The 26,754-nt window shown below is 32.9% G+C and overlaps 1 protein-coding gene, 1 long non-coding RNA gene and 1 other non-coding gene across 3 annotated transcripts; 2 read left to right on the plus strand and 1 right to left on the minus strand.

The window, feature by feature from the left end:
- The first annotated feature begins 10,809 nt into the window (after positions 1–10,809).
- Positions 10,810–10,916, plus strand: LOC149491895 (small nucleolar RNA R71). Its single transcript, XR_016319233.1, has one exon. It is a non-coding gene; the product is annotated as a small nucleolar RNA R71 (small nucleolar RNA).
- Positions 10,917–12,325: 1,409 nt separating this feature from the next.
- LOC149491896 (uncharacterized) lies at positions 12,326–14,792 on the minus strand. The gene is made up of 2 exons (XR_016319231.1): positions 14,526–14,792; positions 12,326–14,352 (listed from the first exon to the last, which is right to left on the minus strand). It is a non-coding gene; the product is annotated as an uncharacterized LOC149491896 (long non-coding RNA).
- A 9,912-nt stretch (positions 14,793–24,704) lies between these two features.
- On the plus strand, positions 24,705–26,654 carry LOC149491897 (putative leucine-rich repeat receptor-like serine/threonine-protein kinase At3g14840). Its single transcript, XM_089716979.1, has 5 exons — positions 24,705–25,039; positions 25,151–25,307; positions 26,215–26,286; positions 26,375–26,443; positions 26,557–26,654. The coding sequence occupies exons 1-5, from the start codon at positions 24,949–24,951 to the stop codon at positions 26,630–26,632; spliced, it is 465 nt and encodes a 154-aa protein (XP_089573105.1). The 5' UTR covers positions 24,705–24,948; the 3' UTR covers positions 26,633–26,654.
- The last annotated feature ends 100 nt before the right edge of the window (positions 26,655–26,754 follow it).

Below are 26,754 nucleotides of genomic sequence, written 5' to 3' on the forward strand. Positions count from 1 at the left end.
CTAGCCATCTGTACTGCAGATATCAGAACCTAGATAAAATGAATTTATACAATTATATGAATTGTAGAACATGTGGTAAATATGAGTAAAAAGTTAATACCATTGAAATTCTTCATTAATAATATTAATTACATATACATTTATCAATTTGTAACAGTAAAATTGCTCTAAGTTTTAAGTGTCTTGAATATCATCTGCTTCCTCCTCCTCTTCATCAGCTTCCTCTTCTTCATATTCGTCTTCTGAGGTACCCATGATGATTTGATCTTCTTCCTCTTCATCATCTGATGTCCTATTTCAACATAAGATCGGCTTTCATCATCCAATCTATCTGTTAAATCTTCAACAACTTGCATCGGTTGCGTTTCAACCCTAACTTCTTGAAATGCTCCGATACTGCGAGTGAAGAAGATTGTTTCGTTTCAAGTGCATGAACAACTGATCTAGCCTTGATTTTACACACTGCCATCCAATCGCATCTATCTCGTTTAAACGATGGATATGGGACATAGTACACCTGTGCAGCTTGCATTGCCAAAACAAAAGGTTCATACTTTGTATATCTTCTTCTTTGATTAATATCAACCAGATTATACTTAGGATGAACCTTCGTGCCAATGTTTGGCGTAGGATCAAACCATTCACATTTGAATAAGATTGTGCACTTCATTGGTAGGCCTGGATATTCTAACTCCAAAACCTCAACCAATTTCCCATAAAAATCGTTTGACACGTCACTGTAGTTTGATCCCTTTATGCACACACCGCTGTTCATTGTCTTTCTGCTTCTCCCATAACCCTCAGTGTGAAACTTGTAACCGTTTACAAAGTAGCCAGAGTAGGCATTAGCAACCGGTAATGGCCCCTTTGCCAGATCCGTAATAAATCTGTTACGAATATCGCTTTCCGAGCTTCGAGCCTATGGGAAATAGTAATGACATGAGTAGATTTAATAAATGTACATTCCGTGTTGTGTACATTGAAAGTAACTTACATAATATTTGAACCATTCTGCAAATTCGTGTCCAGCTTTGCATCAACTGCAGTATCAGTCAAATTGAGATTTTGAAGCCGCAAAGATTGATATATTTCCTATTTATCAACGAACCATATTAGCATAAGTATGATTTAACAACGGCCCACGTCAAGTTTAGAATGTTTACATTATTTATACTTACTGTACATATGGTGTGATCTCTTCGCAATTCAATAAAATATAGGTTTGAGCCGCTTGTATCTCTGCATCAGTCAATCGTCTTTTTTTTATTTACCAATCGTACGCCCAGGTAGGTGAAAATTTTTAGATTTCCTTCAAACTCAGATTGAACGCGATCTCCTCCGTCATCGTTACGTGGCACTCTCCGATGCTTGGTGAAAACATGTTGGTCAAAGTAGTGTGAACAGAATGTGGAAGCTTCTTCCACCAAATATGCATTGCAAATGGATCCCTCGACCTTTGCCTTATTGCGCACATTCTTTTTAATTTTCTGTAGGTGTCTGTGATTGTACAATGCCAATATGTAAGTATAAGTTCAAAAAATGATGTAATCATTAGAATGAGATGTTAGTGAATCACCTCTCAAATGGATACATCCATCGATATTGTACCGGTCCTGCTAAACGACATTCATAGGGCAAATGAACCGGCAGATGTTCCATAGAATCAAAGAAGGGTGGAAAAATTCGCTCCAACTTGCACATCACTACTGGGATTTCTCGCGCTAATTGGTCCATATCATCGCATCGGATAACAGTCATCGTCAATTCCTTGAAAAAGAGACTCAATTCTGTCATTGCTTCCCAAATTTTTCCTGGTAATAATTCCCGGAATGCCACAGGGATCAATCTTTGCATGAAAACATGGCAGTCATGGCTTTTCATGCCAAACAATCTGTACTTCCTCATGTCCACACATCTACCCATATTTGAACAGTAGCCATCTGGAAACCTTAATGATCGTAACCATTCGCACAATAATTGCCTTTGGGGTTTATCTAAACAATAACATGCCTTCGGAAACTTACCAGTAAGTACAGATTGCTCGAGTTCTGGTCGACGACAAATTTCCTTCATGTCTGCTCTCGCTTTTGCATTATCCTTGGTTTTCCCTTCAATGTTCATGACAGTGTTGAACAGATTTTCAAACACATTTTTTTCTATGTGCATGACATCAAGGTTATGACGATAAGAAGTGAACTCCAGTATGGCAAATCCCAGAAGATGCTTCGCTTTTTCCACCCGCTATTCCTGCCAATTCTTGTATTTACCTCATCTGCACCTAACTCTGTAACTTTCATAAGCCCCAGATCTTCAATTTCTTGTAATATTTGTGCTCCAGACTTCACAGGTGGAGGGGGTTCAACAATAGTCGTGTTCTTTCTAAAGCATTGTCGATTTCTCCTCCAAGGGTGAGATTCTGGTAAGAATTTGCGATGACAATCAAACCAACATTGTTTACCTCCATTCTTTAGTGTAAATGCATTAGTGTTTTCCATGCATGAGGACAAGCCAATTTGCCAGCCGTACTCCACCCAGATAACATTCCAAAGCTGGAAAATCACTGATGGTCCAAAGCAAAGCAGCTCGCATTATGAAATTCTGATTGGTCGAAATATCGAATGTTTCAACCCCATATTCCCATAAATAATTAAGTTCGGCAATCAAAGGCTGCAGAAACACATCAATTTTATGTTTTGGATTAGTAGGCCAGGAACAATAACACACAAAAACATATATTCATCTTTCATACACATTGACGGTGGTAGATTATAGGTGTCACAATGACAGGCCATGATGAATATTGTTGTCCTGATTGGCCAAACGGCTGAAACCCATCAGTACAAAGCCCCAATCTCACGTTTCTCATATCAGCAGCAAACACAGGATGAATGTTATCAAAATGTTTCCACGCTTCAGAGTCTGACGGATGAGTCATTATACCATCCTCATATTCATGCAAAGCATGCCATGTCATGTGTTCAGCTGTCGCCTTAGATGCATATAACCTTTGAAGGCGAGGAAAAGAGGGAAATAATACATCTTCTTGAAAGCCTTCTCTTTTGTCTCTACCAGTCCCTTGACCCCGCCGTTGATATCTTGGAAGATTACAAAACTTGCATTCTCTGAATTCCGAGTCAACACCCCAGAATATCATACAATTATTACGACAGCAATCAATCTTTTCTACCGGTAGTCCCAATCCCCGAACTAATTTTTTTGTCCGATAAAAATTATCAACCATTGAATGGCCTTCAGGCAACATTTCTTTTGCTAACTGCACAAAATCATCGTAACACCTTTCTGAAAAATGGTGCTCCGCTTTCATGTGTAGTAATCGTGCAACAACAGACAGAACTGAATGATTCTTGCATCCAGGCCACAGTTCACTGTTAGCTGCACTTAGCATGTCAAACAATTGTTGTGCTGCTACGTTTGGCGATTCCTCCATATTATCCCAATCACATTGTACTCTACTCGCATCGATTACCATATCATTGCATTGATTACCATACAGAAATTGATAAGGCTGAACTTCTAAACTTACCGGAATGGAGTGGCCTGACCCACTGGCAACTCGAGCTTCACCATGATGTATCCATTCGTATAATTTTCCACGAACCCATTTTTGCACAAATGAAGTTTCACTGTATCGATGTCTAAGAAGGCTCGATTTCGACACTTCTTGTGATTACATGGACACCTCAACTTATTACCATCCATAAAACTGGGATTACCAACTGCAAACTGTATAAACGCCTCCAATCCTTGCAGGAACTCTTGTCTTAATATCCCATTGACCTCGAACCTCCAGTACATCCAATCTCGATTATTTGCATTTTTTTTACCTAATTAACAATGTGTTTTAAAGGGGTGTCATGTAATTGCATTAGTCTAAACCATCCTTAAAACATGCACCTAATGTAATGTTCAATTTACAACACTTATAAAACTAAGGTTATTTCTATATAAGGGTAACTATATATAAATGTAAAATCACTAAGTTCATTTATTGAATACAAAGACTACTATATAAAGGTAAGTGTACTATTCTACATATTGAATTTTTGGGAAAAAAATTCGGCAGCATTTCGGCACAACACAATCAAATCTCAAATACAAAAACAAATCAATAAACACTTCTATATCATACCAACATTCTCCAAAGGCAATATGGCCACTACTAGGCCTCCAATCCAAACTCATCATTCATTTAAGTCAAAAACATATTTAAGAAAAATAACGACAATAATATAAAATAAAGAAAAACACAGCCAAAACTTCTCAAGAAAGAGTTGCCAATAATTAAGAACATGTAATAACCTAAACACACAAAAAATTATTTATATAATTCCAATTATTCTTCAAAAAAAAAAAAAATTGGAGCAATTAGTTTTTGTACTTGTTATTATTTTTGTTCAGTACTTTCACAGAGTTAGTTTTTATGCATCAACTACGTATACTGATCTTAAGATATTTACAATTAGTTTTTGTAGTTTGGAGCATATATTGAAAACTGAAAACTCTTAAGTACACATCGCATTTGCATATTTCTTTTATATTTCTTTTTCGATTAACTTGAATAAAATGTAAAAATTATATAATAAAAAGAAAATTGCTTTCATTTTCAATCCCATAATATTTATATCTGTATATTTGAAATGACACTTGCTTTGAAACTTTGAAACTTTTCCGAAGTGGTTGCAGACTTTGAAATGGTCTACTAAAGTAGCTATCAAAGTTTGATTAAATTTTTTTAATAATTTATTTCGGTTCAATTTTAAACTTTGATGAATTTGTGAAAGGTATTTTATAAGTTATTAAAAATTAGATCACTTATTAGATTTGAGAAATTTTGATGGATAAAATGAGTTTATTTTTTTATACATTCAACAATTTTTTTAGTAAATAAATGTTGAAATAAGAAAAACTACTAAATGTTAATTTCACATTTTTCATTAAAAGTCCTAACAAAAAATATAATAATAAATCACCAATATATTTAGAACCTTTAAAATATTGTTTTTCTCTCCTAATAACAACTGTAAAAATCATTCTACTATATATTTACAATAGTTTTATATGTATTGATTACTAGATTTTATATTAATAAAATAGAACTTTAAAGCAAAAAGAAAATGCAATTTTTAATGAATAAAATGTTTTTTTAGAAAAGATAAATAAAAATAGAGATTGAATAAGCAAAAAAATTTGGCGTTCTCACTAATCACATTCAATTTTGTTGCTAAATTTCATTATCATCCATCGGTAAAATTGCAGAAATTAATGTAATTTGAAAATTAAAATTTTTATCGCTCGATATCACTCGAATGTATCTCCAAATGTCGTTCTTCCTAAATATTAATGGCGCGTTCTATTTTATTCGATTCAATTTAGTCAAATTTGTATGATAAAATGATATTTATCTAAATTTTCTGTAAAACTAAAATATTTTACTAACAATTCAAACAATAAATCTATATTATATTCTATCAAAGCAGACTTTGAAACTTTTCCGAAGTGGTTGCAGACTTTGAAATGGTCTATATTCTATCAAATCTATTTAAACCATTGAAAATTTCTCTTTAGTTTTTTACTATTTGCTTGGATATTAAGGGTTATTAATTTTATATATAGCAACAATTTTTAAATTTTTTTTCATTTTTTAAATAAAATATGTAACAATATATAATTACGGCTTTTTGTGAGTGAAACTCTCTATTTTTAATATTTAAGGGCATATAGTGTTAAATTAAAAAAAAAAAAAAACAACAACAACTAACAAAATACGAAGAATAAGAATAACAAAACAGGCACAAAAGAAAGAAAATAACAACAACAACAGGAACAAGAAGACGAAGAAGAAGAAGAACAACAACAAGAACAAGAACAAAAGAAGAATAGAAGAAGAAGAAGAATAACAAGCACAAGAAGAAGAAAGAACATAATAAGAAGATAAGAACAACAACAAGAAGAAGAAGAATAAGAAGACGAAGAAGAAATAACAACAACAAAACAAGAACAATAAGACGAAAATAAGAAGAAGAAACAATCACAAGAATAAATAATAACATTAAGATAATATAATAACAACATAATAAATAATAATAATAATAATAATAAAATAGTAATAATAATAATAATAATAACAATAATAATAATAATAATAATAATAATAATAATAATAATAACAATCACAATAATAATAATAATAATAAAATATAATAATAATAATAATAATAATAATAATAACAGTACCCTAAAAAAATTCTAATCGCAACTCTATATACAAAATCAACCATAACTTAATTAATAAAAAACAAATAAAATCGAAAAAAAAAATTGGAAAAATTAATCGCAAAATAAAACTAACCTCAGATTGTTTCGAAACAGAGTGACCGGAGTGCAAAGCGAGCGGGGCTGGCGGCGTCAGGGCGTGTCAGGAGGGCCGGAGCGGCGCTACGGACGGAGAGGAGAGGAGAAGGAGAAGAGAAAGAAGAAGAAAAAGAAAAAAGAGAGGGCCCGGCGTTTAAAGCCCTAATTTTTGCGACCGAAACATCGATCGCAAATTTTATAACCATCGGTCGCAATTTTTAATGAGCCGACGTCGTTTGACTAGGCTCAAAATTTGCGACCGATTTGCGACTAAATATATCGGTCGCAAAAAAATCGGTCGCAATGTAGTCTCCAATCGGTCTCAGAACTTTGCCTCATTTTTGACGCGCGAAATATTGCGACAGAAAAACACTTAGTCGCACATCGGTCACAAAATCGGTCGCAAATCCGTAGTACACAGGTCGCAAATCATTAACCATTCTCGCGGGAATTTTCAGCGCCAAAATTTGCGACCGATTTATTATAAGTCCAAATCAGTCGCAAAATTGCGACCGAATTAAGTCGTGGTCGCAAAAATCGGTCGCAATTGAGCGTTTTTTTTTGTAGTGAAATGTATAGGAAATAACAAATTGACAATCAGCCCCCTACTAGTTTTTCAACAACCACACACATAAAATTTGCCCCAATTTGATTGACTGTCGCCAACAGATCCGTTGCAGCTCCTTCACGAAACGATCGTCCATGGAGAGATCTTGTGAAGTAAATGACAATTGTTTATCGGCACCAAGAATTGAGATGGACAACGAATTGAAATGGGGTGAAGAATCGTCTGAATATGGCGTGTTGAATATTTTTTAAGCTGGAAAAGAAAAAAGAAAAAGAAGAAAGATGAAGTGGTTTTGAAATCTGACCATTGATTTACCATTACCATCACATTAAGGGTGAAGAGATTGAGGTTTTTGGGTCAAAAGATTTGAGAGAATGAAGCACAAGATTAATGGAGGTTAAAAAACACAATTTTCATAAAGTCCAAGTTAGATTTGCTGACGTAGCTAATTTGGAATTCTTTTTGTCCACATCAGCTATCGCATGTAAAGAAAGTGGGTTCCTATATTTACCTATTCATCACTTTTTCGATTGGCTAACTTAGCGAAGACACCTAATTGTAAATTTTGAAAAATTTATGCACTCAATTGCTATTGTTTTCCAATCAGGCACCAAACTATAAAAGAATATAAAGTTGAGACACTTAAAAATATAATTATGTCTAATATTTAAAAATAAAACTAATCGTGTATATTGTGTTTATCTATAAGTTGATTTGAAGAATTGTATTGATATTACAATTCTATTTAAAAATTGAGCTGAACTTTATATTAAATAATATTTTTTTACTATAATTATATTTAGCTATTGTATTCACGTTCATATAAATATGAAATCATATTTTAATATTATAAATTCTAGATAATATAAGAGGAGACTTACAATCAATACTTAATACCATATAAAATATTAATAAACTAGCGAAAAACTAGTACTTTTAAATTGCAAACTCTAAAGTTGAAAGTCAATTTGACCCACAACGAACATTTTCTTTGAGCTTTCTGATATTAAAAGTGTTAGTGTAGTTAGCAGATTATATAAGTTGAGCTATCCCATGTGGAAACGATACAAAAGGTTACTGGTGTTTATAAATATTTAATATTATAATTTGAATAAAATAGATGGTGGGAGAATATGGAGAGAAACCAAATTTGACTATAAAATATTTAGAGTCAAAAAATTTGGTACTTGGCCTTGGGCCTAAAATAATTAAATTGTTAATATTTTTAAATTATTATTATTATTATTATTATTATTAATTTTAAAATGTTATTTTATTATTATTTAAATTAGAAATTAATTAATTGATTAATACAAGTAACTGTTATTTTAAGTTACTAAATTTGAATAAAAGGGAAACTGCTAGTGCCCGGCTATTCAAGTTCCATTATCAATATAATAATATTTGTTTAACTCATACGATTATTTCATTTTTTTCTCGTGTTAAATACTGCTTTGTAAAATCCTGGAGAAATATGTAAACAACCCAGAATACAAAATAATAAGGGCTTTAATTCCTTAAGAATAGTGAATACACTATCAATGCACTTTTCTAATTTCCACGGACTATATCTTTTTATTTTCTAACAGCAAGACCGTCTCTTCATAATGGAAAAGTATGGGAAGTTGGGGGTACAAAGGATGATAAAATACATTTGATGGTCAGATTTTGTTGAAGACAACTCAATCTGCCATCGTTACCTTTTAAGCTTTGAATGTAAAGGGCACTCGAGATTTCATGTTGTTATCTTTGATCCATCAACTTTGAAATCAATTATCCAAACAATGATTTGGAAATAAAAATGGAAAAGCAGAACCAAGAACTGATAAGATCATGGAAAAGGAGGAGGAAAAGGTGAATTTAAGAAACGAAAATGATAAGAGTAAGCTCAATATTATAACTTTACAATGAACTCGTTTAATTCTTCTTTATGACATTTAACTTACAATATGATATAACTAAATATGCAGATGAAAATAAAAATGTGGAAGTGCAAGTTCATTGCAGTGAGCAGTGTTGTGGGTCCCGCTGACATGTGGGACCCACACAGTTTGAAAAAGAAAAAAAGAAAAACACGTTTTTTTTTTTTTATTTGTTCAAAGAAGGCTACGCCAACAATTGAAGATGGACGCGTTAATTGCGCGCAGTCGTTGGACGAGTTGATTAACGCATCCCCTTCTCCTATAAATAGTAGAAGTTTTCATCAACAAATTGTACAAAAAAAAAAAAAAAAAAGAATAGAAATACCTAGAGTGTATAGAATTTTAGGAAAGGGTTTCTTTCTCATCTATGATGCTTGGATTATTAATGTCTTCTTTATCTTTAATATGCAAAGTCTCTTTTACACATTCATCAACAACATCAATCCTAAAACAACCATTATAATCCATGGGAAATTTACAAGATTTAAGAACATCAAAACAACCTCTTCTTGACCTACCCTCAAGGTTAATTTACCTTCATACACATCAATCAATGCTTGTGCAGTTGCAAGAAAGGGCCTTCCAAGGATTAAGGATCCTTCTCTATCTTCATCAATGTCAAGAATAACAAAGTCAACAGGAAAGATAAATTTACCTACCTTGACGAGCACATCTTCTACAATCCCTCTTGGATATTTGATGGATCGATCTGCCAACTGTAGAGACATCCTTGTTGGTTTTAGGTCTCCCATCCCTAGCATCTTAAAAACTTCATAAGACATAAGATTAATGCTAGCACCTAAATCTGCTAAAGCTTTTTCAAAGTAAATATTTCCAATATTACAAGGGATAGAAAAACTTCCTAGATCTTTTAATTTTGGAGCTAATTTATTTTGAATGATTGCACTATACTCCTCTGTCAACATTACCATTCCTTGATCATCAATCTTCCTTTTCTTGCTCAGGATCTCTTTTAGAAACTTTGCACAGCTGGGCATTTGAGCAAGGGCTTCAGCAAAAGGGATGTTGATTTGAAGCTTTTTGAAGACATCAAGAAATTAAGGAAACTCTTATCATCTTGTGTTTTCTTAACCTTTGTGGGAAAGGAATAGGTGGAACATAGGGTTGTACTTCCTCTTTCTTTTCTAGGTCAATGATGGGGACTTTTTTCTACTCTTCCTTCTCCTTCTCCATCCTGGGTGGATCCTTTAACTGTTTGCCACTCCTCAAGGTGATAGCTTGTACTTGTTCCTTAGGATTTTTTCAGTATTACTAGGCAATGTACCTTGGGGTCAGGAGGCCATTATGTTTGCAAACTGTCCTATTGAATCTCCAAGTTCCTTATCGCAGCTTGTTTGATTTTGTTGTTTCCTCGGGTTTCGTTCATGAAGTCCATGTGCGATTTAGAGAGGGAAGTAAGGAGATCATCATGAGACTTTTCCTCTTGAGGTAGAAAACCTGGTGGTGCGTTTAAAGGCGTTGTTTGGATTCCCATACGAAAGATTAAGGTGATTTCTCAACCTGTTATCATAAGAGTTAGAGTACGGGTAATTCTTCCTTCCTTGATTCATCACATAATTTACTTGCTCCAAAGTTTATGGATTTAAAGAATCTAACATGCATTCTCCAATCTCATGTTGTCCATTACACTTGTCACAAGCTTGCACAATAGAATTAACCGAGTTAGTAGTTAATAAGTCCAACTTCCTTACCATATTGTCTACCTTGGCATTGAGTGCAGTGATGACATCAATCTCATAAGCTCCTGCAGTCTTCTTCCTTTTAGAGTTGCTTTGATAATGGCTATTGCTTGCCATCTCTTCTATCAAGTCATATGCCTCATCAATTTCTTTTCTTTCAAAAGATCTACCTGCAGCTGCATCTAGAGTAATCTTAATGTTAGGAGATAATGCATTATAAAAGGTTTGTACCTGTAACCACTTAGGTAAGCTGTGATGTGGGCACTTTCTCAATAAGTCCTTGAATCTCTCCCAAGCTTCATACAAACTCTCTTGATCATGGTGGACAAAGGTCATTATCTCATTGCGCAGTTTTATGGTCTTTGAAGATGGAAAGAATTTTGCTAAAAATTTTTGGGCTATCTTCTTATGTTGTAAAACTTCCAGCAGGGCATGATTGTAACCAGGATCGTGCTTTGTCCCTAAGAGTGAAAAGAAAGAGTCATTATTTATGGCATCCTCAGAAACTCCATTTTGTTTGAAAGTATCGCAAATCTCCAGGAAATTAGTGATATGGGCATTAGGATCTTCACTAGGTAAACCTCCATATTTAATTGAGGAGGAAAGCATTTGGTTAATTGCAGGTTTAATTTCAAAATTGTTAGCTTCCACCCTAGGTCAAGTGATACTCGAGGTTGTTCCATTGAGAGAAGGTGTTGTGTAATCTCGCAAGGTGCGGACATGGGGTTGAGGTCCATTCTGAGGGTTAACTTCATCGTCCATGTTTGCTTACTGTTCTGGTTTGTTCTCACATGCTCTTCTAGCAGCGTTGTTCCTACAATAAGTTTTTTCGATTTCTAGATCAAAGATCAAGGGTTCAGTTCTACTTTATCTTCTTGGTATAAACACCTGAAATAATCTTCCAGAAAAATTAAATTAAATAAATAAAAAATAGAAACAAATATCTAAATTAATAATAGGATAATTAGTATTGATATAGGTAACGCCAATCCCCGACAACGGCGCCAAAAACTTGACAGTGATTTTCGCAAGTGTACAAAATCGCAACAAGTAATATAGAATGAGTAAAGTATCGTGTCCATAAGGATTGTATACCAAGTACCAAAATTATGTTAACCTACTATTATTTAAACAGCAATAATGGGAGTTATTTTAAGAAATTAAATTCAACAAGTAAAAGAGAATAAAAAGAAATCAAGCAAATCAATTTTGATTAAAGAAATCAGGGTCTAAAGGCTACTAGGGATTTTGACTTCACTTAATTCTATCTAATTTATTTTATTAGTTCATGAATCAATTTTAATTGTTCAAGTAGGGGAAACAACCCTAAAATCACTAACAAGCTCTCCTGATGTATTATTGGCTATTTTAACTCGGTCTAATGACCTATCTTCCAATAGTGCAATCAAACATGGATTAAATCGTTATGTTTTATAGTTTGTTTTGTGAATTCATAACTTAAGGTCATTAACTTATGAAAACCCCCCCATGAGTCAAACCATATAGCTTCCGCATCAAGTTATTATTCTCATGTAATTTATTACTTTTTTTCATATCAAGAACCCTTCTCCTAATAGTGATTAACGAAATAAATCAATCCAGGGGAGAAACTCTGCCTGCAAGCATTAAGTTTAATAATAAATTATACTTTGAACAAAGAAAAACAAATCTAATATTATAAATTGGAAAAGAAATTAAGCTACATCAAATCCCTAGTATGAGAGTTTAGTTCGACATAGTAATTAAATAAAACTCAATAATACTTGATAAAAATTCCATAATCAATCAGAATAAAGAAAGAATAAAACAAGATTAAGAGTTTAGAGATAAAAACTAGTCAACAATTAATTCTGGACGGCTTCCTTGAATCTTGGCACAAATCTTGAACACTTGAAGTCTTGGAGAGAGAGAAGAACAGTATAACAAAAATTATCAAAGCTGGAGATGAACAGTATAACGAATGGCTCCTCTCTTTATATAGATTTCCTAGGAGAAAATCCGACTTCGTTTAGGAAATAGGGTCCTCGTTAAGTAAGAAATCTTTTTGGAAATAGGAAACTGGTTAGGCTTTGAATTTCTTCTCAATTAGGACTCTTCCATGCGCCTAAGTAGGATTAGAACTTGATTTGCACATCAAGAAAGTATTCAGGCGGGCCCATGTAAGTGATAGGGACTGGCTGGCGTTTTCGACTCAAAACAGCACTTGATTTATAGCACGGGCGTGCTGTGAGGCACGGTCTGGGCATGTCGAAACTTGATTCTACGGAGGGTTCAGCACGGGCCGTGCTCAGGGGCAATCCTAGATAAGGATTTGTGGCACGGGCATGCCACATAGCACGGCTAGGCCGTGCTAGGCTCTGAGTCTCCATGATGAAATGCAACACGGGCCGTGCTTAGGCAAACGCGCCTTTGGGTTGATGTCCTCTTTTGGCACGGGCATGTCATATAGCACAGCTTGAGCGTGCTAGAGTCTGAGTCTCCACTTAATTTTCCTTGAATCTAGCACGGGTGTGCTGATGTGCACGGGCAGAGCGTGCTAGAGCCCGAGTGTTTTGCTTTATTTTGCTCTTTTATGTGTCAAAACCCTATAAATTTCCTTAAGATCAAGTGAATTATAATTCAAGAAAGCTTTACATAAAAACATAAATAAAACTAAAATAAAAACTAAATAAAGTAATTAAAAATACTAAAAATCCTAATAAAAACTATATTAAAATACTATAAAAATAACACTGTAGAAGGAGAAGACTTTATCAAGGGCAGGTAAAGAAATCCTCATCAAATCAGTGGCACAAGCTATTCCAAACTATATTATGAGCTGTTTTCTCTTCCCATTGGAGGTTTGCCGTAAAATTGAATCACTTGTTGCAAATTTTTGGTGGAGGCAGAAAGTTGATGAGAAAAAGATTCACTGGAGCTCATCTCATGGGACAAGCTTTGTTATGCAAAAGCAGGGGGTGGTGTTGGGTTTGGTGCTGTTCATATTTTTAATTTGGCTTTGCTGGCCAAGCAAGGATGGCGGCTTCTCAAATTTCCTATTTCGATGCTGGCTAGAATTTTGAAAGCGAGATACTACCCAACGTCTAACTTTTGGAGTCGAGGAGGGGTTTTCAACCTAATTTCACATGGTTTAGTCTGGTTAATGTTAGGTGGATCATTGAGAAAGGGTGTCGATGGCGTGTGGGAAATGGAACAACTATTCGTATTTGGCATGACAAATGGCTTCCTAAGGGAGCTACACTCCAGTTTCAATCCTAAGTCACACAGCTACTGTAAGTGATCTTTTCGATTTTGAGTCGCTTACATGGAATGATAATCTTGTTAGATCCATTTTTACTCAAAGTGAAGCTAGAACTATTGTTGTGATACCGTTGAGTTTATCTCGTCCTACTAATATTGTTATTTGGAATGAAACAAGGATGGACAGTATTCAATTCGGAGTGGGTACCTCCTTGTTATTTGGAAGCAGGGTATGCCAGCTAAGGTAAAACATTTTCTTTTCCGTGCTTATATAAACCAGTTACCCGTTCTAAGAGAACTTAACAAAGGGGGGCTGGATTTTGATCCTGTCTATGTTATGTGTGGAGAAGGGCTTGAGGATGTCACTCATGTGTTTAAGGATTGTATGAAGGACAGACTTGTTTGGCTATAATGTCCATTGCGAATTCGAGTGGATCAATATCTGCAGGTGCCTTTCTTTGACTGGTTTTAGGAGCTATCGCAACGTCTCTGTCAGGAACAAGTTCACATCTTTTCCATGGCCGCGTGGTCTCTTTGGCGAGCTCCCAACCTGCAGAAGTTTCAACAGAAAACTCTAAATGTTGAGGAAGTGGTTCAGTAGGGCTTGCAGTGTTTGTTCGATTTTCAATCAGCTAATTTTGGCAATAGAAGTTCGAGTAACGAAGCAAGGACGGTTCTATGGGTCCCTCCTCCGGCACATAGTTTTAAGCTTAATGTTGATACCTCTTTTGGGTCTTCTCAAGGTTGTGGACTTGGCTCTGTGATTAGAGAATCGCAAGGTAGTGTGATGGCGTCTGGTTGCAAGCGTGAGCAACTGTTGTTGAGTGTTAACCAAGCGGAAGCAGAAGCAGCTATTTTCGGTTTACAAATGGCCCTTGAGTTAGGCTTCTCTTCTTTTATTTTGGAAATAGATGCACTATTCTTTGTGCAACATATTCAGCAGGATTTTCTACTAGAAACAGAGTATGGCACTCGTGTTCTCTCCTTAAAGTCGGTTGCTTTCCAATGCTTCTACATGGAGTTGTGTTCACACACATAGAGAAGGCAATGAGGTTGCTCATGCTTTATCTCGTTTATCATTGTCTATTTTAGATTTTTCTATTTGGATTGAGGAAGTTCCTTCCTCTATTTCCCATCTTGTGTTGCAGGATTCTTCTAATTAATGCAGTTATTTTATTCCTAAAAAAAGCTATTATTTTGTAAATTATCATTTTTTTTTTGAAAAAAAAGATATAGTGTACAAAATATTATAAAATTTTGACAATCAGACCTATTATTTTGTAAATCACTAACTTTTTTTCTTTTAAAAAATTATCTTTTACAAAATATTTGAAATTGTTATAAAATAATAGCAACTGGAGTTGTTTGTAATCAACCATTCTACAAAAAATGCCACTTCTTCACAAATTATTAGGAAATATTGTAAAATATTGGTAACTTAAAGCTATTATTTTCTAATCCAACAACTAAAAAAAAAGTCCATTTCTTATAAATTCTTAAAAAGAATTATAAAATATTGATAATCAGAGCTATTATTTTGTAATTTAGCAATTTTAAAAACAACTTTTTTTCACAAATTATAAAAATGTATTGTAAAATATTAACTATTCGAGTTATCAGAACTTAGAAAAATATAAATTATTAAGACATATACAAAATATTAAAAATTGGAGCCAGTATTTAGCGCTCAGTGATAAAGGAGGTAGGGGTGCAGAGACAGCTAGGAGGTTGCCTAAACAGCCTTATAATTGACTTCACGTCACATCATTATAGAAATTCACAAAACAAACATGCCTACATCACAGTTAGTTGTGGTTAATATCGTGCAAAGACTTTTCAAGCAAATATCTCAATAACTAAGTCAAGTCAATGCTATTCTACTACAGTAGGAGAGGCTTGCTCTTAATTTCGTAGTCACCCACACAATTAATTGTAGATGGGATATCCTTTTCATTGTCATATTATTTGGTTTGATTCGCTGTTTTCTAGTTAATGTTGGACAGTACTGCATGACGGTAAAAGAGCTGAGGTTTAATGAATTGGAATTCAAATAGTTTAAAAAATAGCTAAACTCGAGCTTGCTTCAGACTTGATTCAATAACTATAAATGAACTCAGCTCGAAATCTATAAAATTAAAGTGATGTAATTTTGATTTAAGCTTGATTAATCTTGAATTATGGAGAACTTGAGTCCATGCATAGGAGCCAAAAGGATTTTAACTCTTTGGGTTTCGAGGCCTTCTAACTCTTTGGGATTGATCTACCATTGGCTGGTTTGCAAGCTAATAAACTGAGCTCCAGTTTGAAAAGCTTAGCAAACGAGTCTGAGGGAGTTTTTATTACGCCGATACTTGAGCTACTCTCGATTAATTTGGCTCATTTACAATATGTCAAATTACATGTATAGACGAGTCAAGTCAGTATCCTAAAATATTAAGTAGGTCCAAAATCATCTCCTCTTGTAAAAATTCTTTAATTTAAGCTTGCATTTTATATATATATATATATATATATATATATATATATATATATATATATATATATATATATGCTCACATAATATAATATAACAAATAACAATTAGTTGACTTTTTTTTATTCATTGGAAGGTCCAATGGCTTGAAAGAACATTGTTGGCTATACGATAAGAGACAATCTCTCTTTTACTCACCAAATTGACCAAAACTTTTTGGTTTAAAGGTATAGAATTTGAGACCTTTTACTTCCTATTTAAGCAGGAAGATCAACCAGAGCATATCTAGTCGGCAAGTTGTTGACTATTATTTGATAATCGTTTTTCTTTTCCTTTTTTCTTTTTTAAATCTGGTAAAAGACTACATACTTTTAATACTTGAATGCAACATTACATCTCGCTCTCTCTCTCTCTCTTCTTTTTTTTTTTTTTTTTATTTTTTATTTTTTATATTACCACGAGTACTCCACGAGGTATTATATCCCTCTTTTCTTGTAAGTATTGATAAAACTCTTCATTAGACGATCTTAGATTAGAGGGTAGAACTGACTCCTAACACCCTTAAAGAATGCAAGAGAAGTTATTGCCAAATAGGATGCTGACTTCTTTCTTTTTTCTTCTTAAAATAGACTTTTGTCCCAATCTCTAAAGCTTACAAACCCATTTTTCTCTTCCCTTCTACATACTCTTACAAAAAAAAAAAAAAAAGAAACCATTTAAGATTGCTAAATATACAAGAGGAATACCATTTCTCTTGATTTTATATTCTCCATTTATTAGAATAATACTTGAGCCTTGTACATGTTAATATGTTGAGCACGAAGCCTAAGAACCAAGTCATTATGCAAAGTAATTGGAATTAAGGAATTTTTTGTTTTTATTCATTGAGAGGTCAAATGAGTCGGAATAGCATTGTGAGACACAATGATAAGGTATACATCTCCTTTACGCTTACCAAATTAATGGAAAATCCTTGTGGTCGAGAGGTCTCAAATCCGAGATTTTTCACTCCCCACTCTTATTGTTTTTTTTTTTTTTTTTTTGACTGAGAGAATAAAAAATTTTAATTTTGTTATAGTTTGATTATTTATAAGGTTAGGTTGCACTGTGGTAGTATGCACATATCAACAAGTTGCATAATTAGCATATGACCCTAAGGATGATTATGCAAAATGGTAAATACTTGCCTATAGTGGTTTATATCCATATATCATGTAATCAGGCAATAGGTAATTGTTATTTGAAAAAACGATAACCTTTTATTATCGTACATGAAATAAGGTTGAAATTCACTCTTAACAAAATATGGTATTAGTATAGATGTAATTGTCCATATTGAACATATTTGATGGAGCTACTCAAATAACAAGCTTTTTTTTTTTTATTTTTATTTTATTTTTATGCAATGTGCTGTGATTTGTCCTACAACAATGTCACAAGTCAAAGCACATGTCAAGAACGGAACATGTAGGAACTTCAGTCTCATTTTCTCTCTCTCTCTCTCTCTCTCGCACGCGCACATGGTATCTAAATGATCAAATTTCTTGTTGCTTTCCAGAGAAACTTATTTACAAACTCTTTAATGGGCAATGTATCGTAAGTTTGTTATACTTTTCCACTTTTTTGAGATTTGAATCATATATATGCTTATATATTCATTTACTATTGCGTTTACCCAAAAGTAAGTAAAAGTTTTGTTTAAATTATTATTTAGAGCCTAGAATTAGGCTTGGGCTTATGGTTAGGTCCAACTATTACTAAAATAAGTAGAAATGGCGGTTGCCCATAAGCCACAACACTCATATGCCCTTTAAAATTTTAATTTCCAACATTGTTTGGGAAACAAACAAAGTTAATGCATTGGACAAATAGAATCATATCTTTCTCTTACTAATTTCACTACCATAAATAAATATTACTTTTATTTGACTATGTGTTGTTAGATTTTGTGCTACCTTTCTATTCTTTCATATAAATTGTGGAGGGAGAGAAGCTACTATCAATGGAACCTTATATGAAGACGATATAGATAGAGCTGGACCTTCAAGATTCTATCAAATACAACTAATTGGGCATTTAGCAATACTGGTAATTTCATGGATGATTCTACCAATGCAAATTCCTACATCGCCACAAACACAACAAAGCTCGTCGCTGGCACTTCTGCATTATACATGACTGCACGCATTTCTCCAATCTCTCTCACTTATTATGGTTTCTGCATGCGAAATGGGAACTACACTATTGGTCTCCACTTTGCTTAGATAATGTTTACTAATGACAATACATATAGTAGGCTCGGAAGGCGCATTTTTGATATTTACATTCAGGTATGTAGCTTATCAATTTAATATAATGTCTCGATGGAATAGCAAAGCATTAAGGATGGATAATTAGGTATGGAAGGCACATCTTGGATAAGAAATTTCATTGCTATTAGTAACTCTATTTCTCGATGGAATATTACAAATTGGCTATGAACTAATCTGTAATAATTTTCGATTGCCTTGAAGTGTAATTTTCATCTAAAATAGTTGATATCATAATTATTTTACCTTTGACAGGGAAAGCTTATGCAAAAGGATTTTAATATTAAGGAGGAAGCTGGTGGGGCTGGTAAGGCAATTGTCAAAAATTTTACCCACCATTGTTACAAGTCAAACATTGGGGATACGCCTTTATTGGAATGGAAAAGGGACGACTGGCATTCCGACTACAGGAGTGTATGGTCCTCTTATGTCTGCCATCTATGTCATTCCAAGTGAGTTAATGACCTTTTTAAGCTTCCACTTCTAGTGTAAACCATTGTTAAAGTTAGAGTTTTAACATTACTTTTCTTTTTCATGCTTTCCTGAATTGAAAAATCTTTTTAATATTCTTTCCACATGCAGATTTTGTACCCCCTTCGGAAGGTATTTCTGCAGGCACTATGGTTGGTATTGTGGTTGCTGTAGTAGTGTGCCTTTTCAACTTAGTATGTTATCTTGTTATCTTACAGTAATGGAATGTGACTTTGATTTTAATTTTATGTATGTTTAATGAGAATATGAACTTTAGGAACCTAATAAAATATTATCATGAAACATCATTTTAAAATATCCATTAGTTACATATAATAAAACATTCTCAAAGTACTGTAAATAGTGGTACACATATATGCAAAATATGAAGTCAATGATGTCCTCATGTACCGTAAGTTGGATGCCTTTCTGATTTGGTCCCTATAATCGTGCAAACCAGCCCCCAACTCCATGTTTTCATTGTTCATAAGCATGTGAGTTAGGCCAAGTAAAATCATGGAACTTTCTTAAAAATACACCAAATTTCAATGATAAATATTTGCATTCAAATAACTTCGAAGTTAATCCTTATTAAAAAAATGCGAAAAAGAATACTTTTCAACTTATTTATTATAAAAAACTAAGCACTTTAAATAAAATATCTTTTATATGAAGGTCATAAAATTTATTTGTTTCAAATTCAATAGTCAATGAAATTCACATCAAATTCCTTGAATTCTTATTTGATTTTTAGAAATTATTTAATAAATACGAGTATCCTTAACATTTAGGTTTATTTGAAATGCATCCTTTAAAATATTATTTATTCAATAATTTCACTGCATAAAAAAATGGCGTGGATTTTGGGTAGTTTTAGAATTTAATTAAATTTTTTTTAATTTTCTTATTATTATTATTGTTAGTCAACAAATTGGTCAACAACTTCTCCAGGAAGTTGATTTGGGTTTACTTAGTTTGGGTTTTGGTTATTTGGGTTTTATTTGATTTGCATAAATCAAACCAATTTGAATATTGTATAATAATTTAATTCGCAAAATAAACTTATACGTGGCATTTAGAATTAAATTTAATTTGATCTTTTGAAAATAAATTTTAGGTTGTTTCACATAGCCACCCACTTGTTTATATTTATAAGATACTCCATAATAATTGCAATTACATCATAAAATTGTCTTTTTTAAATTTCTTCATGAAATAAATTGTTAATATGTCAGAATTTTGTCTTGGTGATCGAACAAACTGTGTACCTTGATCATACCCTTGTTATGAGTTGTTTTCATAATTAAATTCGGATTCTTGAGTTTGAACATCCCTATTTTCATTTGGATATCCTCAAAATCGAATTAATTGGGAGTGAAGTCAAACATATCGTTCATATGCATAGATGAAACTAGATTTTGTGTCTCTCCAACATTTCTCTTGCCTTTTGCGAACTTAAATTTCCGCTACTTGCCATTATAGAGTATACTTGAAAATTGAGTATGAAAAAATTAGAGGGAATAATTAGAGATTGGAGATATTATTGAAATAATTTGAAAATTTTCAAGGAGATTAATTAGATATGGAGAAATGTTCGGCAATAATTTGGATAGTAATTATAAATTGGAGAGCTTAGAGAGTAGAGAGAAATAACTTGGTGTGAGGATGAATGAAAATAATGGGGTAGTTATAGTAAATCCAAAAAATCTAACTTCTACAAATACCCTTAAAACTAGTTGATATATTGCCACTTATAGTTCTTTTGAAGGTTAATTTGAGGATTACTGATAAAAATTTTTTAAAAATTAAAAAAAAGTGTTAAAACCGATTGGAAACCGTCAGCTCGAACAACAACTTTAATCAGTTGAACCACTGGTTCTAGCCATTATAAATCAGAATTCAAATTTTTTGAACCGTCAGTTGAACCAATTGGAACGGCCGATTCTAACCGGGTAGTCAAAACCTTCGATTCTAGCTAATTCTCAGAACTGCTAATTCACACTTTTAAAAAACTTAGAACCAGAACCGACCGCAACTCTTCGGTTATAGTTCCGATTCTGATCAGTTCTAGTTTCCGCAAAGTTTCAATTTTGGTTCCACAACCGGTTTCGAATCGACGGTTCCGATCTCCAATAAATCGGATTTTGGCCACCCTTATATAGCCTTTTTCAACGTTGAAAATCCTTTTGTTTTAAATCGACTGAAAATTTAGTCACTATTTAGCTTTTTTTGTGGTGCAACTAAAACACCGGAACCATCAACAATTGCAAATAGCAAAGCAAATTATTCCACATGTTTAGTGATATCCAAATTATTATATACCTAATGCATTTTACATCTGTTTCACAAACAAAGAGAATCCTTTACCCAAATTATTACTGTGCGGATTATCCTTCGAAAATGCCAGCAGCTAAGCTCTGGTACCCATGTTCTGGATGGGCCTCCTCAAGGATTGGACAGTTGGCTTCTTCATGATTTAGTGGGAGTTACCTACACTAGGTTGTGTGTTTCTTCTTAGAGCCTAGTGCTCTCTTTATTACCAAAAAGAAAAGAAGAGAATCCTTTAATCTAATTTATGACGAAAATAAAAAATGCCATTAACCTGCTTACATGATCTAAATATGGTAGCTCAGAAATGTGTAGAGTAGGAGATAAGCAGCTGAGGGTAGAGAAAGAGAGAGAGAGAGAGATTAGGGCTATGAATTTTTGGATAATAGGAACAAAAGATAATTTTGTCAATAATAATTTAGATGGTTCAATTTTATGGAATTTATTTGAAAATTCCTCCAATTTTTTATAAAATTTGAGTTATTTATATCCAATCTTAGAGGTTTCAATTCATAAATTGAAATATGCATTTCTTTTTATTCCAAACATAAAATTTTGAACGTCCAAAAGAATTCTATAAATTTTATGGGATTCATTTATTCCAAACGGATTATTAGCCTATCAAAAATAATATGTTGGACCATATACAAAACCACAAAGAAAGAGCATACAATGAGGCAATATGGTCCCCATCATTAAAAATAAAGACTTATAATTGATATCTTTATGACATAGCACCACCAAACCCGCAGCAACACATACTAAGAAAATACCACGTTCTCCAAATAAAAAATGCAGCACAATAAGCGTTTAGATTTCAATTAAAAAGAGTGCAATTTACTAATTTGAGATTTAGATTTACTTTGCTTTAGGGAATGGAAGAAAATAATTAGGGATTTAGGGTTCTTTTATTTAGTTAGTTTAAGATAAGAGTATCGATAAATGAAGTTGGGGTTTAGGGTTTTTTTTCTTTTTAAGAAGAAAACTGCAACGTTTTTTTCTTCTCATTTATTAAAATACACACACACACACACACACACACACACACACACATATATATATATATATATATATATATATAAGTCAATGCTATCCTTTTTCACTTTCTATTATATAAGTCAATGCTATCCTTTTTCACTTTCTATTATTTTGCAAAGACTTTGCAAGACTCTTAATTACGTAGTTACCCACACAATTAGTTGTAGGTGGGATATCCTTTTCACTTTCTATTATTTTGTTTTGATTGGTTGTTATCTAGTTAATGTTAGACAGTGTTGCATGGTGGTGAGAGTTAGAGTTCGGCTAATTTAAAAAATAGCTAAACTTGAGCTTGCTTCAGACTTGATTCAATAACTATAAATAAACTCGGCTCGAAATCTATAAAACTAAAGTAATGTAATTTTGATGTAAGCTTAATTAATCTTGACTTATGAGAACTTGAGTCCATAAAGCTAGCTTCAGAGGTGAACATGCATAGAAGCCAAAAGGATTTTAACTCTTTCGGTTTCGAGGCCTTCTAACTCTTTGGGATTGATCCACCATTGGCTGGCTCGCAGGCTAATAAATCGAGCTCCAATTTGGAAAGCTTAGCGAACAAATTTGAACGAGGTTTTATTGGAGCTACTCATAAACGATTTGGACTCATTACATTCCGTCAAATTACGTCTGAATAATAATAATAATAATAATATATATATATATATAATATATATATATATATATTGTAATTTAGCAATTTTAAAAAAACTTTTTTTTACAAATTATAAAAATGTATTTGTAAAATATTAACAATTGGAGTTATCAAAAATTTAAAAAAATAAATAAATTATTATGACATTTACAAAATATTAAAAATTGGAGTCAGTATTTTTCGCTTAGTGATAAAGGAGGCAGGGGGTGCGGAGACAGCCACGAGGTTTGCCTAGAAGCAGCCTTATAATTGGGTCAATTGACTTCATGTCACATCATTATAGAAAATTCACAAAACAAACATACGTACCCCACTTTTCTATATCACAGTTAGTTGTGGTTAATATCGTGCAAAGACTTTTCAAGCAAATATCTCTATAACTAAGTCAAGTCAATGCTATTCTACTATAATAGGAAGGCTTACTCTTAATTGTGTCCACACTATTAATTGTAGATGGGATATCCTTTTCATTGTCCTATTATTTGGTTTGATTGGCTATTTTCTAGTTAATGTTAGACAGTACTGCGTGACGGTAAAATAGCTGAGGTTTGATGAGTTGGAATTCAGATCGTCTAAAAAATAGCTAAACTCGACTTTGCTTGAACTTGATTCGATAACTATAAACGAACTCAGCTCGAAACCTATGAAATTAAAGTGATGTAATTTTGATGTAAGCTTAATTAATCTTGACTTATTGAGAACTTGACTCCATAAAGCTAGCTTAAGAGGTGAACATGCATAGGTGCCAAAAGGATTTTAACTCTTTGGGTTTCGAGGCCTTCTAACTCTTTGGGACTGATTCACCATTGGCTAGCTCGCAAGCTAATAAACCAAGCTCCAGTTTAGAAAGCTTAACAAACGAGTTTGAGGGAGTTTTTATTGTGCTGATACTTGAGCTAGTCTCGATTAATTTAGCTCATTTACAATCTGTCAAATTACATCTGAATGTATATATGACGGGTCAAATCATTACCCAAAAATATTAGGTAGCGCGCCATCCCTATGCATGCCTTAATCAGAAGATTTTTGTTTTTTTGAGGGTTCTTAATCAGAAGATTTTGAAATTTATTTTCTGGTAAATTTCATCTCCTTTATGTATTTTCAATAAAAAATTAGAAGAAATCCTATTCTTGTAAAAATTCTTTAAGTTAAGCTTGCATTCCAATTATCTTACATATATATATATATATATAATATATATGCTAGATGATATAATATAACAAATAACAAGTAGTTGATTTTATTTTTTTATCCATTGGGAGATTCAATGGGTTGAAAGAACATGTAGGCTACACAACAAAGGGCAATCTCCCTTTTACTCATCAAATTAGTGAAAGCTTTTTGGTATAGAGGTATAAAACTTGAGACCTTTCACTTCATACATATGCAGAAAGATCAACTAGAGGATACTTGGTCGACAAGTTGTTGACTACTTCTTCACAATCATTTTTCCTTTTTCTTTTTTTTTTTTTCTTTTAATCTGGTAAAAGACTAAATAAGCTTAATGCTTGAATGCAACATTGCATCTCTCTCTTTTTTTTTTTTTTAAATATTACCACAAGTACTCTCAAGTGTGCCTTAATTACCACTAACCGCTCCACGAGGTATTATATACTTTTTTTCTTGTAAGTATTGATAAAACTCTTCATTAAACGATCTTAGATTAGATAGTAGAACTCACTCCCAACACCCTTAAAGAATGCAATAGAAGTTATTGTCAAAAGGGTTGCTGACTTCTTCTTCCTTTTTCTTCTTGAAATAGACTTTTGTCCCAATCTCTAAAGCTTACCAATTCCCATTTTCTCTTCCCCTCTCCATACTCTCACACACAATAAATAGAAGCCATCTAAGATTGCTAAATATACATCGAAAAAAATGTTGTTCTTTAGACTACTTGTTGCTTCTGTTACCATCTTTTGCTTCACAAGTTTAGTTCTTGAAGCTGCTGAATTGCCAAATGATGAAGGTCTAATATTGCAAACCACATGCATATATAAACCATAATCTTGATTTTGAACCTTCTCTGATTTCCTTAACTCTTTTTTTCTTTTCTTGATTATATACGTATATCTTGCAGTGGAAGGCCTTCGTGAAATAGGGAAGACACTAGGGAAGAAAGACTGGAACATTAACGTTGATTCATGCTCCAACAAATCAGGATGGGGGAAACCAGAACCCATACAAGATAATAACATAACTTGTGATTGTGGCACCATCTGCCATGTTACGTTCATGTATGTCTCTGTCCCTCTAGCCAAGAAATAATCATAATACTGTATTTTTTTTTTTACTTATTCATTGGAGAAAGATTTTAACTAATTAAGGAAGAAAAGTTCAGAAATTTTTTTAAGTTATATGTGTATATATTAGAGAGCAACAGTTTTTGGAAATAACTAAAAAATATTTGTTTCTTCTTTTTTTTTTTAACCTTATGTATAGATTTTTTTTTTTGAAATATATATATAGATAGATAGATATTGTTTTAAAATATTTTGATCAAACAAATTTTTTTTTTTGATCAAACAAAAACTTATAAAATATTTTTTCCAAGGAGAATATAAATTAAGTGTTTTCTCCCTTATATATAATATTAAAATAAAAGGCTTACAAAATTCTGGAAACAGGGACCATGGCCTCTCCAGTTTCTTAAAGCAAAACCCACTTTGCTTTCTTAATAATCCCATTTTTCTAGGACTATTTGAGTAACTTAATTTGTAGTGCCCATTTAGCATCATATCATGGGTATTTTTTATTTTTTGAAAATTATACTGCTCAATTATTATTAATATCAGACAGCAGTATATCATGAATAATAGCTAGAGGCATCTGCTGCCAGTCCATCAAACGAGGCATAGAGTTAGTGGCCCTAGCTAATACATGGGCTATTTGATTCGTTGATTTTTCACAAAAGAAAAGAATAATGACATAAAGTCTCTGGCATTGGTTAGTAGTAAATTTTGAATGGAAAAATATATTAATTCATTGAATGCAGTTTGTTATAATATAAATTTTCTTGGATTATAGCTGAATTTTATAGAAAATGAATATTCAAATATTATTTACTGATAATAAATTGTAATTATCATTTAGAGTTATTGTTTGGACATTAGCTTTATAATTACAATTTCTCTGGAAGCACAGATCTCTAAAGTCCCAAAATCTCCAAGGTATGCTTCCAACAGATTTGAGCAAGTTGCCCTACCTCAAGGGAATGTAAGTAGCAAAAAAGTTACTTTTCACTCATATTTTTGCAGTAACTGACTCAACAATAACTTACGGCTGTTGTTTCTGCTTCATGAAGTGACCTTACTCGAAACTACCTTAACGGTACAATCCCTTCAACATGGGGCTCCACACGACTCGAAGTAATGTATGTTAATTATCTTAATAGATTATCGAGGGAAAATGGTTATAATATAATTTAATTTTCTCTATCCTTTTCATTTCGGATTGGAACTGAAAGTGAAAAATGGATGGTTGCAGCTCTCTTGGGGGAAACAGATTGACAGGACCAATTCCAAAAGAAATTGGAAACATCAGTACTCTGAGAGAATTGTAAGATGAGATTATGCTCATCGATCATGTTTATATGCCTCTTTTAAATAAAGCTAAATAATATATGATGCTTACAAGGTGTTTCCCATTGATGATTAAATACACAGTGTGGTTGGAAACAATCAA

Source organism: Jatropha curcas, unplaced genomic scaffold (genome assembly GCF_041381405.1).
Source record: "Jatropha curcas cultivar XTBG-Jc1 unplaced genomic scaffold, XTBG_Jcur_1.0 HiC_scaffold_261_pilon, whole genome shotgun sequence".
NCBI classification, from domain to species: domain Eukaryota; kingdom Viridiplantae; phylum Streptophyta; class Magnoliopsida; order Malpighiales; family Euphorbiaceae; genus Jatropha; species Jatropha curcas.

Coding starts and splice junctions, on each gene's coding strand:
- LOC149491897 (XM_089716979.1), top strand. CDS start 24,949: ATGTTGTTCTTTAGACTACTTGTTGCTTCTGTTACCATCTTTTGCTTC. Junction 25,040..25,150: donor TGAATTGCCAAATGATGAAG/GTCTAATATTGC, acceptor TATATCTTGCAG/TGGAAGGCCTTCGTGAAATA. Junction 26,444..26,556: donor TCCACACGACTCGAAGTAAT/GTATGTTAATTA, acceptor GGATGGTTGCAG/CTCTCTTGGGGGAAACAGAT.